Below are 18,936 nucleotides of genomic sequence, written 5' to 3'. Positions count from 1 at the left end.
TTGAACAGTTTTGGAGAAAGCTAATAAGATAAAACTAAATTCCCATGACTTTTGGAATAATATCGTTAAATATCGTTGGGAGGCTGGGTCATGGAGGGAGGGCCAGAGGTCAGCTTCCATGATTTATCATTGATTCTTTTCGATGGAGAAGAGGGAGGGGCATCGGGCCATGGAGGACCAAGGGTCAGCTCCCATAAATTTTACAATGAAACATTGTTAATACGTTGTTTTTTGGAAGGGGAGGGGGGTTGGGCCATGAAAGGCCAGGGGTGAGTTCTCATAATTTTTTAAATCAAATATTGTCAATATTTTTCTGGAGGGTAGGGGGTTCGGGCCATGCAGAGAGGGCCAGGGGTCAGCTCCTTTAAGTTTTGGAATCAAATATCGTTAATACGTTTTTTGAGTGGGGCTGGGGATTGGGGTTATCTGATATTTAAGGTATTGTAACAAACCTCACATGAATACCATATATGCCCCCAGGCCATAAGATACAACACTTGCCTACGAGCTCTGGGGGGTTGTTGACCCTGGGGTTTTTCTTTTGTCTCATCTTTTGACTTATTTTAACAAGATGGCTATCTAAAAAATTCAATAGGATGGATTTTGGGTAAAGAGGGCAAGGGGGCTAGCTGTCCTCCAGAACCTTGTGACTCTTAAAAGGGAACTAAAACATTCAACTTTCACTAGAATGAGCCTCTTCTGAAGTTCATAACACCTTTAATTCCATAAAAACCTTATATGCCCCCGGGGAATAATTTACGAAGCATGGCTGTGTAAAACCCATAGATTTTATTATTGATCTTGGTTTATATTGAACAAAATAATTACATCAAAATTTGATCGGAAGCATTTGGGGAAAAAAGGGATGGTGGGAGGCTAGTTGTCATCGGATTACTTCTGACTCAAAAAGGGAACTAGCACTTTCAATTTATAGCCATTTGAGCGCCCTCCGAAGTTTACCCCTTCCATAAAAACTTTATATACCCCCAGAGTATAAGTTACAACCCTTCCCCCAGGCTCTGGTAGGGGTTATGTTGACCCCAATGTTTTTGTTACCTGATCATTGGACTATTTCAAACAAAATGGCTATCTCAAAAATTTTGATTGAATAAAATTGGGGGAAAGAGTGTGTGTGTGTGAGACTGAAGGGAGGGGGAGGGTTAGATACCCTTCGGTCACGTTTGACTTTTAAAACGGTAAATAGAACTTCCAATTTCCAACAAAAATGAGCGACCCCTGAAGTTTCTACACCCACCCCTTAAATAAAACCCTTATATGTCCCCGGGGAATTACTTACAACACTTGCCTCCGGGAAGTAGTGTCAACCCAGTAATTTTTTCATTTGGCCTTTAAACTATTTTGAATAAAATAGTTATCTCAAAATTTTGATCAGAAGAATTTTAGGAAAAAGGGGCCTTGTGGGGGCTAGTTGCCCTCCAGTCACTTTTGACTCTGAAAAGGGCACTAGAAATTACAATTATAATCGAACGAGTCCCCTCTAAGTTTATGCTACCATCCCTTCTATAGAAAATCATATGCCCCAAGGGCATAATTCACAGCACTTGCCTGATGTTTGAACCATTTTTAACAAAACGGCTATCTCAAAAATTTTTATCGGATGGGTTTGGGGGAAAAGGGCGGGGGAAGGACTAGTTGCCCTCGATCTCTTTTGAATCTTAAAAAGTGAACTAGAACTTTGATTTCTAATCAAGGGAGCCCCATCTGAAATTTATATAAGCAATCCTTCCACAAAAACCATATTTGTCCCCAGGGCAAAACTTACAACACCTGCTCCTGGGTCCCGGGGAGCTGTGTTGACCCGGAGTTTTTTTTATCTGATTTTTAAATTGTCTAAAAAAAAAATATCGGATGCATTTGGGTAAAAAAGGGCATGGGAGCATAGTTGCCCTCCCATCACTTTTGACTCTTAATAAGTCACTATTACTTCCAATTTCCAATGGAATGAGCCCCCTCCAAAGCTTATACAACCATCCATTTTATATAAATTACCGCTCAAAAATAGGAACATTGGGACCCATGGCCTTAGGGCTGGTAGGGGGGAGGAGGCTAGTAAAACCCTTATACGTCCCCAGGGCACATTTTACGACACTTGCCCCGAATTCTGGGGGGCTGTTTTATCCCTGGAGTTTTTGTTATATTATCTTCGGTCCATTTTCAGCAAAATGGCTTTTAAAAAATTCAATTGGACGTATTAGGGAAAAAGAAGGTTCGGAGGGGAGGGGGGCTAGTTGCCATCGGATCACTTTTGAATCTTAAAAGGGGAATTTGAACTTTCAATTTCTATTCATTTGAGTCCCCTCCAAAGTTTATACGACCGCCTCTTCCCTAAAAACCTTATATGCCCCGCGGGTTGAGTTATAACCCTTTCCCGGGCTCTGAGGAGGGGTATGTTGATCATAAAGTTTTTGTTATTGACCCGTTGGAGTATTTCGAACAAACTGACTATCTCCAAAATTTCATTGGATGCATTTGGGGAAAAGAGGGGGAGAAGTGTGGAGGGGGTGGAAAGAAGTGTGGGGGGAGGGGGTAGATGCCCTCCGGTCGCTTTTGACTCATAAAAAGGTAACTAGAACTTTCAATTTCCAATCAAATAATACACCTTCGAAGTTTATACGGCCACCATTAACGTAAAAACCTCATACACTCCCTCGGCATAATTAAAAATGCTTGACCCGGGCACTGGGAGGTTCTGTTGACCCTGGCGGTTTTGTTATTCGATGTTTGAACTACTTATTTTTAAATGGCCCCTGGGCCTTGGGGGTTGCGTATCTGACCTTTCAACTATATTTTAACAAAAATGGCAATCTCAAAATTTGTATCGGACGGGTTTGCGAAAAAAAGGCGTGGAGAGGGGCTAGTTACCCTCCGATATCCTTTGACTCTTAACAAGTGAATTAGAACTTTTGATTTCCAATCAAATCAGCACTCTCAGAAGTTTTTACGAGCATCCCTTCCATAAGAACCATATATACCCGCAGGGCATAAATTACAACACCTCCCCCCAGGCCCTAGCGGGTAATGTTGCCACCAGAGTTTTGTTATCTGACGTTCAAGCTATTTTTAACAAAATGATTATCTCAATATTTTTAGCGGGTGGGTTTGGGCAAAAGGGTGTGAGGAGGGGGGGGGGGCTAGTTGCCCTCCGATCTCTTCTGACTCTTAAAAAGTGAATTAAAACTTTCAGTTCCCAATCAAATGAGCCTTTTTCTGAAGTTTATACGAGCATCCCTTCCATGTGGACCATATTTGCCCCCAGGGCATAACTTACAAAGCATGTCCCCGGAACCAGGGGGTGTGTCGATACCAGAATTTTGTTATCTAACCTTTGAACTATTTTTAACAAAACAGCTATCTAATTTTTAACCTAAAGCATTTGGGAAAAAAGGGCGTGGGGGGGCTAGTTGCCTTCTGATCACTTTTGACTCTTAAAAAGGGCACTAGAAATTCCCGTTTCCAATCGAATGAGTCCCCTCCGAAGTTTATACGACCAACCTTACAAATGAAGTGCCTCTGGAAAAAAATAACAATAAACAGATAAATAAGAAAACATTTGGTTGAAAGCGAGTTTGGTTTAAAGCGAGGACCAGAATATGTCGATGCCTCACCTGTAACCATTAAGGTTTTGACCGGTTTCTATTTCAGTTTTTGGTTTAATTGCAGGTTTCAGGATTATTTAATCTTTATTTCAGGTTCCTTGGTTTTATTTCAGTTTTCTTCATTTTGTCCAATGTGACAAAAACTAAAACCTTGACCCTGTTGTTAAGGAGCTTACTAATTGCGTTACGAGAGCAACACTTTGGTTTTGTCCCGTTTTTTTTTTTTTTTTCCTATGCCGCCGATGTCGGCTTATTCCTGGAAACTGGTAAGGGTCTAACCTGTGCAGTTTTTACGGAAAGTGTGGACCTCAGGCCGGATTGATGAATATGGCATTACATTTCGGAAAGCTCTGCAGAACTCTTGCCTGGGGCCAAAAAGGATGGTTTTTGCTTGTCCACGAGCCAGAGCCTATGGTGTGCGAAGTGGAGTGGAGTTATGTAGCCTATGTCAGAGAGGAGCATCTGAAGTTGTGCAGCCAAGCTTTCGTTTCATCAAACCATGTTTCTGCTTTCGAGTGGAAAGCTTCGTTCTAGCAGGCAGGCACCACTTTCAAATTGAAGATGGACTAAAATCTGTAAGTGTTAAATATATGCGGCAGTTACCCGGCCCCAAAGCCAATATATCTTCTTTGAGTGATAAAACGAAAAATTTACAGAAGCAAAAAAGCGGCATTTTCCCACGGGTCCGAAAGTGCTGCCGTGATTTTGGCTGGGTTTATCATTTGTTTTTTTGGACTTGGGATTGAGGTAGAGAAATGTTATCAGATGTACCTCTTAAACTATAAAAGTTCTGTCATTGCTAAAGAAATTGGAGCTTATCCTTTGCTCCTTTCTAAATGGTGACGTTAGAAAGTTGGCCTACGGCAAAAAAAATCAACATTTGAACTAAGACCGATAGAATTTTTTTTTCGACGGCAATCGATAGCTCTTGATGATTGTACAAAAATTCCTTCATGAGATATACTAGTTTGAAAGTTTCAAGAGGTTGACAACTTCAGTAGTAGGGTACACACTGAAACTAAAAATAAGGCGATACCAATTGTGAGACATATAGGAGACTTGTAAGGAAAGGTCGGCTGTTAGCTCATAATCATCTTCGGCAGTGAGGGGTTTGCAAATTTCGCTATTTGGTGTACCTATTATTTGTTTCCAGTGTATTTGATGGTAAGACATGTAGGGGACTTAAAAGTAATAATCGTCTGTTAGGCTACAATCATCTTTAGTGAAGAAGGATTAGTAGCTTTTGCTAGTTGGTGTAGCCTACCCATACTCACTGTAACCTAGAATTAAGTGTCTACGCAACGGGTACAAACGCTACCGTAAAACAACGAGGCAGTTTCGTAATAATTGATCGAGTGTCATCTATGGTATTTTGATCGTGAAAAGTTACGGATAGCTTTATAATACCAACTAGATTATATAAGATATTGTTCCAAGTTTTCATCCGTCACGATGTCTACGATTGAAAAGGATAAAGTTCAACTGGCTGCAAAGTCAATTTAGTCCCTTCTTTGGATACTATTTTGTTGCTGTTTTTTCAACGCTGAGGAATAGCCTTTGATCATGTGATTACTGATCGGTAGCGAAGAAACAAAACCAACGTGTTGCTCTCGCAACACTTTATTCGGCGAAGCCGGACAAAGGTTGCCGCAACACTTCACGTTGCTCAGGCAACGTAGGTCTAGTTGAGCTGCTTTCTGAAAAAATTACCTTGGTTTTATTTTGCTATTTTCGATTTTTGGTTTTATTTCAGGTTTATTGTGTTGCGAGAGCAACACTTTGGTTTTGTCCCGTTTTTTTTTTCTATGCCGCTGATCTCAGCTTATTCCTGGAAACTGGTAAGGGTCTAACCTGTGCGGTTTTTACAGAAAGTGTGGACCTCAGACAGGATTGATGAATATGACATTACATTTTGAAAAGCTCCGCAGAACTCTTGCCTGGGGCCAGAAAGGATGGCTTTTGCTTGTCCACGAGCCAGAGCCTATGGTGTGCGAAGTGAAGTGGAGTTATATAGCCTATGTCAGAGAGGAGTATCTGAAGTTGTGCAGCCAAGCTTTTGTTTCATAAAACCATGTTTCTGCTTTCTAGTGGAAAGCTCCATTCTAGCAGGAAAGATGGCAGGCACCACTTTCAAATTGAAGATGGACTAAAATCAATAAGTGTTAAATATATGCGACAGTTACCCGGCCCCACAGCCAATATATCTTCTTTGAGTGATAAATAGAAAAATTTACAGAAGCAAAAATGTGGCATTTTCCCACGGGTCCAAAAGTGCTGCCATCTATTGTTTCTACCCATTTCTGTTCGTGATTTCAGCTGAGTTTATCATTCGGTTTTTCGTACTTGGGATTGCGGTAGAGAAATCGTAAAAGTTTTCTCATTGCTAAAGAAATTGAAGCTTATCGTTTGCTCCTTTCTAAGCAGTGACGTTAGAAACTTGGCCTACAGCAACAAAAAAAAAAAAAAAAAAAAAAAAAAAAAAAATCAACTTTTGAACTAAGACAGATATAATTTTTTTTTTTCGACGGCAATCGATAGCTCTTGATGAGCTGATCAAAGTATATGACATCCATTTTTGGTACAAAAATTCCTTCATGAGGTATACCAGTTTGAAAGTTTAAAGGGGTTGACTACTTCAGTAGTAAGGTATACACCCAAATGAAATCTAGGCCAATACAAATTGTGAGACATATAGAGGACTTGTTAGCAACTGTCGGCTGTTAGGTAATAATCACCTTCGGCAATGAGGGGTTAGCAACTTTTGCTAGTTGGTGTATCTATTATTTGTTTCCGGTGTATTTGATGGTAAAACCAATTTGATTCCAGTGGTAAGACATGTAGGGGACTTGTAAGTAATAATCTGCTGTTAGGCCACAGTCAACTTCAGTGATGAGGGGTTTGCAACTATGCTAGTTGGTGTACCCATTTATTTGTTTCTGGTGAACTTGATGCCTATCACGGGAGAGGGACTTATAAGTAAGAACCGGTTTACTTTGGGCGAGAAACGGCTGTTAGCTCATAATCATCTTCGGCAATGAGGGGTTTACCCCTTTTGCTAGTTGGTGTACCTATTATTTGTTTCCGGTGTATTTATGGTTAAACCAATTTGGTTCCAGTGGCAAGACATGTAAGTAATAATCGGCTGTTGGGCTTCTTCAGCGATGAGGGGTTTGCAACTTTTGCTAGTTGGTGTACCCATTTATTTGTTTCCGGTGAACTTGATGTCTATCACAGGAGAGGGACTTGTAAGTAAGAATCTGTTCACTTTGGGCTTGAAATTTTTGCAAATTGGTACACATTATATTCGATCTCTTTAAATCTGGTAAAATTAAGTGTTTACACAACGGGTACAAACGATAACGTAAAACAATGATGTAGTTCCGTAATAATTAGTGTCACCTATAGTATTTTAATCCTGAAAAGTTACGGATAGCTTTATAATACCAACTAGATTATATAAGATATTTTTCCAAGTTTTCATCCGGCACGATGTCTAAGATTGAAAAGGATAAAGTTCAACTGGCTGCAAAGTCAATTTAGTCCCTTCTTTCGATATTATTTTGTAGTTGTTGTTTTTCAACGCTGAGTAATAGCCTTTGGTCATGTGATAACTAATTTTGTTCTTGTTTGAACATACCGTTTTAAAAACTTCGATAGGCTGACAACTTCATCATTTAACCGATAGTGAAGAAACAAGCACAAACGAGAATGTAAAACAATGAGATAGTTTCCTAATAATTAATAGAATGTCATCTATGGTATTTTGATCCTGAAAACTTAGGGATAGCTTTATAATAACAACTAGATTATATAAGATATTGTTCCGAGTTTTCATCCGTCACGATGTCTACGATTGAAAAGGATAAAGTTCAACTGGCTGCAAAGTCAATTTAGTCCCTTCTTTCAATACTATTTTGTTATTGTTTTTTCAACGCTGAGGAATAGGCTTTGATCATGTGATTACTGATCGATAGCGAAGAAACAAAAATAAAGTGTTGCTCTCGCAACACTTTAGTCGGCGAAGCCGGACAAAGGTTGCCGCAACACTTCACGTTGCCCGGGCAACGTAGTTCTAGTTCATTTTGTCCAAAGTGACAATACCTAAACCCTGATCCTGATGTTGAGGAGCTTACTAATTGAGCTGCTTTCGACAAAAGCTATAAAACACCAATTTTGACCTGCTGCCACGTCCGATGATTTTATTTATTTAATTTTTTTTACTACACTGAATAGCTACAAAAATACGCAAAACACTAACAGAAAATAGAATGACCGGAGGGCTATTGAAACAAAAGTTTGTGAAAGTGGCTTGGAATGTCCTACTATAAATTCACTTCCATATAACCTCAGAATACAGAGTAAAAAAAAAAAAGAAATAAAAAATTATACGACATTTGATATTGATTATTTCTGGCATCTACGGTCTTTAGAAAGGTCACGTAAACAACCAATTTGAAATTTATTAAATCGAATAAATTGTAAATCGTGATAAAACCCCGCGCCCTCAGAGAGATGAAACAAGCAGTGATAAGAGAAAAGGAGTACTTTATGATTCATGAGGAAAATAGTTACATACCCTCAGATCTTCGAAAACTTCATCTTGAATATCAGCATTGTTTGGTTTATGTCCTAGGTCTGGCAAAAAAATGGAAGTAATATTATCTCTGGGATTACAGGCATCACCGACATTTAAACCGTCATTTTCAATTCTCATGACCCACGCTGTGTCACCTAAATAATATTTCTAGATTATTATGTAAATTACTGTCATTAGCTTATTTAGATTAACGCGTTTAATAGGGGTGCCAATTAACGAAAATATAGGGAAGGGGGAAAGGGTTTTTATTTCAGTTTTATTCAATGAAGACACAAAGAAATAATTTTCAAATCTAGGTAATCTGGGGGGGTATTTTTTCCAATCTTGGTCTTTGGAAAACTACAAAGGTGTTTTCATAGTCTAGGAAGTCACTCCTGATGTTTAGATATACAAATTTTTACGGTTTTATCGATAATTTGCCTGTGTTTTTTTTTATGAATGATGGCCTGCCTTGCAACGGCAGCAACCACAGATGGGTTTTTTATTAAGGTAAATTATGCGTGTTTACCCATACAACATTGGGTCGTGCCAAAGAGAAGTGGATTTCACAATCGGTCAGGCAAATGCATCCTTCAGGAAACTGTCTGATGTTTGGGGCAGCCTACAGCACTCTTTCCGACTCAAGCTGAGGCATTAAAAATTAACCTTCTCTACGACAGAAGACGACACCAACACCGATTATCGAAATGGTCAAATACACGATGTAGAGATAACTTGTGTGTATAATTTGCATGCCAAAACATCAATTTTTAAAAATCGTCCTCCAGTGACAACATGCGTTACCAGAAGAGAAATATATTCTCAAAATACCCTACGACCAAGTTTACCTCACATTGTCCGAGCTGACCCCACAAATCTCGATGCAACGTTTCAACAGGAGAAAATGTTTAGGCGGCTGCAGCGATAAAAGATGACTGGTGAATATCCTTAAATGCCCTAAGTGCCTCTACATGTACAGAAGGAGCTAAAATCTAAGAGTTTAGGCTTCAAATAACAGAAAAGGCATATAATTCTTTAAATTCAATAAAAGGGTCTAATACCTGTACTTTCCCCCCTCCTTGAGTTATAGGGAAGAAAACAGAAGTATTACCCTAGGTGTACAAAGATTCGTTTTCTCTGTGGCTAGAGGACCCATTTCTACCCTAACTGACATATGACAGAGTTATAGGTAGCAAAATCCTTAACAACGTAAATACGAATCAGGAGTACAGTGTAAAACAACTATGATTGGTTGGACAAAAATCAGCAACTTTTAGCCACTGCCCCTTCACCCCCAGAACAAATATTCAGATACACCCATTGCACACCGAGAGTCGGCCCTGCTGCACCACTTATTGGAAGGGAGAGCCTCGTTGGCGCCAAATATTGTAATGGAATACCTCGCGGATACCACTACTGTACTGTAAATATGGATTATGTTAGTACCCTTTTATGGTATACCCTGCTCCAGGGTATGGTGACGTGATCGAACGATCAAACGGGCCAAACTCTAGGCCAAGAGTGTACCCAACCTGGGTCACCACTAATATCTCAAGCTATCTCTTTGGAGGGTAAACGGGCCCCCCTTTCGATATACTAGTGACGGTATTTCTCTCGAAGTCTTTTCCTGCCCTACCTGAGTTACTGGAAAAATAACCTTTACTGGATAAATCTTACTTGTATTCTTCCAAATGTCACTTGACTAAACACGCATATATATTAACTCTGAAAAACAGACTCCCTAGACGTGGTCTCGATGTAGACTAAAAAACAAAACACCACTTCTGTACATAAACACTTTCTGTAGGGATAGACCTTAGTTTGGCCCTGCCAATCCGCTAACTTAAAGTTCAAATCCCTGGCTTCTTTTGAATAATAATTTCTTTCAATGGCCCAGAACAGGAAGACTAAAGTAGAATTTAGCTTGCAAGCTTACTTATTACAAAGAACTAGAGCTTAGCAACGAGACTTTAACTTACCATCGAAAATTATACTATAGGCAAATCTAAGCAACTGTAATTACCGAAATGAAAACAGGTCATCTATCTGAAGAAGAAAAAAAAACAGGGTGAAACTCTAACCCTTCACCTCGTAAGATAAATAACTACCCACGTGCCACGCTGGTCTACCTTTACAAACCTAAACACCGAACTCCAACTTTGCAAAACCTATTTGTCTTCTTTCTTCCCCAGCGTCGGTGCTACAGCTTCCACCGTGCAGACTTTGGGAGCGTGTTCCAGATCCTGTTGCAAGCTGTCAGAGGGTTGAAGTCAGACCTCACTGATGGAGCATGAAGAATCTGTAAATTGTTGGAAGTGCAGAGATGATAAGTCGATTGATCAGAAACAAAAGAAATATTATTACATAGGGCAGCAATTAGATGGCCGTGCAACTGTAAAAAAAAAAATGAAAGAAGAACAAGAAAGAAAATAGAAAGATTTCAAATCAAGCAAGGGTTTAAGTGAAAGTCGGTTAGTTTCCTGAATAAGAGTCCTTGCTTTATCATGAAGTTTTGAAAGTGGCTTCAGAGATGAGGGAAAAGTTGATATCCAAATAAAAGAACAATATGAAGCATAAAACTAACTAGGCTGCTGGACAAGATTCTAAGAATCAACCCTGAAAATATGTGTTTGAACTTTCTATGGATTCCGAGACTCCTGGAGACTTTCATTTTTATCAGGTCAATATAATGCTTGAAGGAAAAATTTTGGTCAAGCAAGATGCCTAGGAATCGAATGTAACGATCCTCAGGTCTACTTAGAAACCTCTTGATACGCGCATTTCATTTAAGTCTGGGCAAGTCTTGGAGACTCTGGAGAAAATGAGAAAACATGACTTTCCGACATTAAAGGCAAGATATTTTACATCAAACCACTGGACACCTCTTTCAAAAAGGGCTATTATCTTTGGACAGTTTCCAGAGAAGAATCTTGTGTGTTAACGAATCGAATGCTTTTCGAACATTGAGAAAAACAGCAGTAGGTATCAGACAAGAGTCAAAGCTGAATGTAAATAATTCAAGAGAGTTGCACATGAATGCTCAGTTGAGTGCTTAGCCCTAAAACCAAACTGAAAACCATGAAAAAAGTGTTGAGAATTAAGAAAATCAAGAAGTCAAGGAAGCACAGCTTTTTCAAAATTTTACTAAACACTGATAAAAGAGATATGGGAAGATAATTTGCAGGATCATTCCTTGATCCACCTTTAAAAAGAATAATAAAACGAGCACTTGGGAAGCACTTTGGAAGACACTACTTTCAAAAGGAAAATTGACAAGTCTCGTGAGGGCAGAAACGATGACGGGAAAAATCAACTTGACAACCTTAGTCGGAATACGATCTGGGCCAGAAGATGAAGCAAAACCATTAACCATTGACAATTCTGGCTATTTCAGCTTCAGAGACAGGTTCCAATGCCATTGATTTAGGACAAGGCGGTCATAGGTACGACCTAAAATCAGGTAGAGAAGAGGAAAGACTTACAGAATTGAGGCTGTAGTTTTATCGATATTAGCAAAATAGGAAGTAAACTCATCTTAAACTTTTAGCTCACTCTCTGCATTTTCGCCATCAATCCCAGCACTTGAAGGGACAGAAGGGGGCAGAGAAGATAACTTGATAACAGAATTGATTACTTGCCATGTCTTCCTGATGTCTTTACTTCACAGAGATAATTTTCTATAGTAAAATAACGACTTAGCCTTTCGGCAAAGCGAATTGTAAACTCTTCTATATGCTTTGAAAAGCTGAAGCCAAGAATCACGCTAAAATGGCTTAGGGGGACCTGTAAGCCTTCCAAAGATTAATTTTCTTCCTCCAAATTTTAAGGAGCCCAGGAGTCATCCGAGGATTCAAAGGGGCTGTTCGGAAATAATTGTCGATACCCATGACGAGTAAAAACTATGAAGGGCTGGACAAAGGTTTGGGTGAAATATGAATATGAATTGGGTGAAACTGGGAGAGATTATCCCCCAAGGACTCCAGATCAGAGAAGCAAAATCTAAATAACAGGGTAACAGCTGGCCAACCAGCTGTCCGTTGAGCGAACCATCCATCATTCATGGCTCCTCAAAGAGGCTCCTCCCTCCAAAAGAGACTAAATCTCCCTTAGAGTTGATAGGACTTATCTCAGATTCCTTCCCAAGCTTTTGCAATCCAACCTGACATTCATTATCTCTCAACTTTTCCACAACCCGTCGTAGGTCGTTCTACGCTATTTTATTGGCAACACTTTTAAAGAGCCTTGACCTAAATAAAACACAATCTTGATAGTAAGAAAACGAAGATTCAGTAAAAATCCAGTATTAGTAGCTCTGCTCATTACCAAAAAGTGTGTATTGGAAGGGCGAGGGGTGAATTCTAAAAATATATTTTGGATAGGAAGGACTTTGATCACTAGAGAGAGAAATTCAATAAATTCGTGTTTTGAAAAAGCGAATTAGCAGATTTATTAATATCTCTTTCGTTAAAAAGAAAAATAAACAGTTATAATCAGCAAAGACAAAACTGAGTTGGCATAAAATAACTCATACAAAATGAAAATTTTATATTGGCATTTAAGCAGCTAAGTCCTCCCACCATTCTGCTACATCACTGTTTTTACCTTAGAACTCTTAAGCCTGGTATGGATAACACTAAAAAAAAAAGAAGAAAAATTAAGTAGTATTATATCTACAGGTATAACACCAAAAGCCCCGATATTATATGTGGGATTGACTACTAGTAAAATCATGTATTTATACAAGAGGATAATTGTCATATGGAATAGTGGATTGAATCAAATAAACTCCGATCGCGAGCCACATAGCCCCCTTAATAAGGGTGCAAAGACTAGCATGCCTAATGATTACATTTGTACATTATGGATCTGCTACGGCATCCATGAAGCTTATCTTGGGACTTCTACCTGTAGAAAATTTTCTAGAGGAAGAAGCAGTAAAAGGTGCAGTCAGACTACAGATAAATGGTCAACGGAACCAAAGACAGCAGATATGCAAAGAGAAAAGTGAAGACCATATTGGTATATATAGCTCGTTGCTTCCGTGCAAGCTGCTGCACATGCCAAAAGATAATACTATCCCAACAATATAACCGCAGAGGTAATTCCAAATTGTCATGAAGGACAGAGAGAAAGTGAAGCAGGAGATAATATGTTATACTGATGGTTCGCAGTTTGATGGAAAATCGAGGACAGGGGTAATAATATATCAGAACACTCCTGATGTGGACAAGGAGGAAATCAGCTATCAACTGGGAAAATTTCCTAGTTTTTCAGACTGAAATGTTCAGAATAGAACGGACAGCTAGCAGACTGTTGGATATGGGTAGTACGGGAAAAGATATATGCTTCTTAATTGACAATCCAGCAAACCTAAAGGCTCTTCAAATTGAAAACAGCCTGTGAAACAGAGAATTAGAATGCTACGAAGCCCAGAATAGCTTGACATCCAAAATAAATCCAATTACCTTGATGTAGGTCTCAGGGCACTCCGACATAAAGGGTAATAAAATAGCAGATGAAGAGGCAAAGACTGGGACATCACCAAGATATTATGGTCCGGAACCTTTCATCTCAATTTCTCAGAGTAACTAGAAGGCGGCAGTGAGAGGTTGGAGGAATGAGAGAGCGGAATAAAACTGGCATAGGAAAGTGGTATGTCAGGAAACGAAAGAATTACTCCCGAAGTTCAAACCCACCCAGAATAAATGCTTTCTACGACAGAAAAGGTCCGAGACGAGAATCGTCAGAGAATCCATTGGAACAGGAATTGGAAAATTTGGGAAACATCTTTCCAGAATAGGGAGGGAGAATCCTCATTAAACCAAAATTGCGAGATAGCAGCAATGGAAACAAGAAGGCATCTGATAGAAGAATGTCCAGCTAGGTTTAGACACTGGCTTGAGATATTTCATAATGGTATTGTGAAGCTGGAAAACATAGTATGGGAGGAAAGTCCAACAGCTGGCCAGGTACATGGTAAAGTTGGGGAGGCCAACGCACCCCCCCAGCCATTAATAAAGCATATTTTGGGGTGTAAAGGAAATGGGCCTTGAAGTTGTGAGCCTCGACCCACTGATAGTGGGTCCACCTCTCCTAATAATAATGATAACTAACAATATTAATAATATATCTACAGGTATATGGAAATGACTTCTGACCAGTTTTGACATGAAAAAATGCAGCACTTTGTTGGGTCACATTCCCACCACTAGGAACTATTCAATGAAATAAAGCTTTTCTGTGTTATTTAGGACAATTTATCCCACACATGAATCATTTGAAGAGCTACAGTTCCCTAAGGCTTAAGACTTCTAGGTTTAGTACTGATAAAATTAAAAGCAGAAAAGCTAGGTGACTTCATACCTGCAGGTCTGCGAACGTGAACCTCTGCCCAGTTTTGACACCAACAAATGCAGCGCTTTAACGGTTCCCCGTTCTCGGCCCCATTTTTTTCTTCACCTACACCAAAGGATATTCTATGTAAGTCGCTATCACTTCGAAGGGAATTCTGGGTATAAAAGTCGTCACGTGATAAACGCTTATCATCACGTTCAAGAAGTCCCTAAAAAAAAACACACAAAAAACATATAAAATTTAAGGCTGCAATAAACAATAATGGGACCTCTACCTCTCTTTAACCAAAACAATAACAACCAAATCATTAATATTTAGATTTTCACTTATTGTTGAAGTTCAAATGACCAGACTGAATTACTGATAAATGAAGACCAAGAGCCCCGAAACGCACAATTCTAAACCCAAGCTAATTAAAACCATAAAATAAATACAAATAATAAATTTTAGTGGTTTATAGGAAATGACCCTTTTATACCTCCGATTATCTTTGACACAGACCTTACTTAATAGAAGCAAAACATATGATAGAATATATGATTACTAAATTCTACTTTATAAGTTACGAAACAGCGGAACTGTTACGTTTAATAGTTAGTTAATAAAAACAAGTTATTTCAACTGAAAGTAATGAGCAACATTAAAATTCAAAACGAACAGAAACTATTCCGTATATGAGCGGAGGCGTCTTCTCTACAACCCCTCGCTCTTTATAGAGCTGAAATATTCAAATAGGTTTTGTTGGGTCACTGTCTTGGGAAAAAGTCCTCATTATTCTCTCTTTAGTTGTTGCATTATGGAAAGGCTGTGTGGCCTTCGTCATTATTTACTAAAGAAATAGTTGATAACAAATGTGTTAAAGTCATTGCCTCGCAGGCAAGAGGAATGACATCAACTGGGAAAGCAGAGGGGGGTTGGGATTTCACCCCGAAGTTTTTTCGATCTACCACTAGATTTAAAAAAAAATCTTTTCCGCTTCATTTTGATTTGGAAAAAAAAAAAAAAAAAAAAAACGAAGTATCAGAATCAGAATTTATTGTGTCAAATATTTGATATTAAAATGTGTTGTTTCATAAAACAAAAGAATTTATGTTTTTGGCACAAAAAAATAGTGAATAACAAATGTGTTGATGTTATCGCCTCCCAGGCAAGAGGAGTGACGTCAAATAAGAAAGCAGAGGAAAGGTTAGGATTTGAAGCTGAGTTTTTTTGCCCTAACACTAGGTAAAAAAAAAAAAACTTTTTAAAACCTAGTCTAAAACCACTAGGTTTAAACAAATATATTTGAAGCAATAAATTCTGATATGGAATATTTTTTTTTTCCAATTTTTCCAAACGAAAATAAAGCGAAAAGGCTTCATAAAACAAAAGAATTAATGTTTTCGGCACAAAACGAAATAGTTATTAAGAAATGCGCTCAAAGTCATCGCCTCCCAGGCAAGAGGAGTGATATCAACTAAGAAAGCAGAGGGGGAGTTGGGATTTGACCCAAAGGTTATTTTGCCCTACCACTAAGTTTTAAAAAATCCTTTTCGTTTTATTTTCGTTTGGAGAAATTAAAAAAAAATATCATATATAAAGCTGTATTATTTCAAGTATTATAACAAAATGTGTTGTTTAATGAAACAAGAGAATTAATATTTCTGACACAAAAAGAAATGGCTAAACACAAATATGTTAAAGTCATCACCTCCCAGGAAAGAGGAGTGACGTTAACTCGGAAATAAAAAATTCCCGCTTTATTTTCATTTAAAAAAATTGAACAAAAAAAAAAAAAAAAAAATCATATATCAGAATTTATTGTTTTAAATATTAGATGCTGAAATATTTTGTTTCATAAAACAAGAGAATTAATGTTTTCGGCAATAAAAGAAATAGTTAGTAACAAATATGTTAAAAGTCATCGCCTCCCAGATAAGAGGAGTGACATCAACTAGGAAAGCAGAGGAGGGGTTGGGATTTCACCCCGAGTTTCTTTGCCTAACACTAGATTTTTTTTTTTAAATAAAAACCTTTTTAAAATATAGTTTAATACCACTAGGTTTAAAAAAATGTATTTGAAACAATAAATTCTGATATCTGATATTTTGTTGTTTTTTAACTTTTTCCAACGAAAATAAAGCAAAAAAGTTTCATAAAACAAGAGAAATAATGTTTTCGACACAAAAAGAAATAGTTAATAAGAAATATGTTAAAAGTCGTCGCCTACCAGGCAAGAGGAGCCATATCAAATAGGAAAGCAGAGGAGGGGGTGGGATTTGACCCCGAGGTTTTTTGCACTACCACCAGGGTTTAAAAACCCCCTTTTTGCTTTATTTTCGTTCGGAAAAATTGAAAAAAATCAGATATTAGAATTTATTGTTTCAAATATTAGATATTAAACTGTGTTGTTTCCTAAAACAAGAGGATTTATGTTTTCAGCACAAAAATAAATAGTTAATAAGAGATGTTTTAGTCATCTAGTGACAACTAGAAAAGCAGAGGAAGAGTTGGGATTTGACCCATAATTAATAACAAATATGTTAAAGTCATTGCCTCCCAAACAAGAGGAGTGATATCAACTAGGAAAGCACGGGAGGGGTTGCGACTTGGCCCCATGATTATTTTGCCTTCCCACAGGGATTAAAGAACACCCTTTTCACTTTGTTTTCATTTGGAAAATTTTTAAAACAACAAAATATCGGAAATCAGAATTTATTGTTTCGAATATTAGATATTAAAATGTGTTGTTTCATAAAACAAGAGAATTAATGTTTAAAGGACAAAAAGATAATAGTGAAACACAAATATGTTAGTCATCACCTCCCAGGCAAGAGGAGCGACGTTGACTAGGAAAGCAGGGGACGGGGATTTGCCCCCAAGCTTTTTGTCCTCCCACTAGGTATTTAAAACACCTTTTTCGCTTTATTTTCGTAAAATAAATTCTTTTCGAACAATAAAAAAATCACTCCCTCCCATAGAATTTCAAAAATATAACCACACTCGTTACATTTCAATGAATTTTCGCCACTGGGAACGAGTGCAACTGCTTCGTAACTACACCTAAATTTCTTAAGATAGTGGGATGACACAACCACTTTTAGATGACTAATGACTTATCGGTGGGATGACCAATAGATGAGATAACATTATTATGAACACTATAAACAAGATTCAGACAAAGAATAATAAGATCTAAGCAAAATTTGAAAAGTAACTTCAGAATATACAAATATACCAAATGTGAAAGAAATAATTCGCAAAAACGAAGTAAGGAGAATATTCACTGCGAGGAAGCCCTTGCGCCAACATTCTTTAATGTCAAAAGGATATATGGCATTCTGTACTAGGTACTGTTTTACTAATGACAGTTCTGTTGTCTACTGTTTATACAACTTAATTAAGAAAACATTCCTCCAGCGGAGAGGAGAGAACATTTGATTTTGTTCCTCAATCCCAACTAGTCGTTAAATTATTTACTGACTTTTGCTAGATTAAAAAGTTGCTAAACTTGTTAAAAGTGTGGGAGGTGAAAATTCTCCCATTTGAATAGATGTTTTTGACACTGCCGTCCTAGCCGTCCTAGTCCTAGCCGAATGGAAAGCCGTCCTAGCCGAATGGGTTGGTGCGCTGGATTCGGGATCCCTTCTTTGAGAGGACGCGGGTTCGAATCCCGGTGTACCCAATTCTTCAGTTTGGGACGGGGGTCAGTGGCGTGACTCTGTAAGCTTAGCCAGAGCTGACCCAGCTCTAAATGGGTACCTGGAGAAATCTGCGGAAGGTAAACAGGAAGGGTGTGCGAAAGCACAGGATGGCTGGCCCCCAACCCCCATTGCACTTCCTGGCTGAAGGGCCAAGAAACGGAGATCAGCACCGCCGGTACGGACTGTAAAGTCTAATGCCATATCCTTTACCTTTTACCTTTTTTTTTTACACTGAAGAGTACTTAAGTAAAAGCATTCTTCTGTATCCAAAAAATTTTTACCCTAAGAAATAATTTCTCGAGTTATCATCATGCATTGATTTCCCTGATATCCTAGGGTTAATTTTTTTTCTAGACAAGTTAGAACTTTTGATCCAACACAGATAGAGAGGTCTTAATCGTCTAAGAACTGAAGCCTTTCATTGGTTTTCCAGAAACAAAATTCCTTCGATCATTTTTCTGTTTTGAAGTGTCAACTCTATAAATTCCTTATATTTTCCTTATAAATTCCTCCGTTACAACCGTTCTGTCGTCTATTGTTTATACAACTTAATAAAGAAAACATTCCTCCAGCGGAGAGCAGAGGACATTCGGTTTTGTTCCTCAATCCCAACTAGTCGTTAAATTATTTGTTGACTTTTACTCGATTAAAAAGTTGCCAGACTTGTTAAAAGTGTGGGAGGTGAAAATTGTCACATTTGAATAGA

At 38.2% G+C, this 18,936-nt stretch overlaps 1 protein-coding gene across 1 annotated transcript in view; it reads right to left on the bottom strand.

Moving 5' to 3' along the window:
* The window catches only part of LOC136030036 (tuberin-like), a 142,291-nt gene that overhangs the window by 27,020 nt on the left and 96,335 nt on the right, over positions 1-18,936 (bottom strand). The window contains exons 19-20 of the mRNA XM_065708653.1: positions 14,557-14,755; positions 8,194-8,348 (exon numbers count right to left, since the gene is read on the bottom strand). Of these exons, the coding sequence (XP_065564725.1) occupies positions 8,194-8,348; positions 14,557-14,755 (354 nt within the window). The remainder of the gene's footprint in view (positions 1-8,193; positions 8,349-14,556; positions 14,756-18,936) is intronic.

Source organism: Artemia franciscana, chromosome 8, assembly GCF_032884065.1.
Source record: "Artemia franciscana chromosome 8, ASM3288406v1, whole genome shotgun sequence".
NCBI lineage: Eukaryota > Metazoa > Arthropoda > Branchiopoda > Anostraca > Artemiidae > Artemia > Artemia franciscana.
The sequence above is the reverse complement of the archived record's forward strand: the minus strand, read 5'-3'. Positions and strand labels throughout refer to the sequence as shown.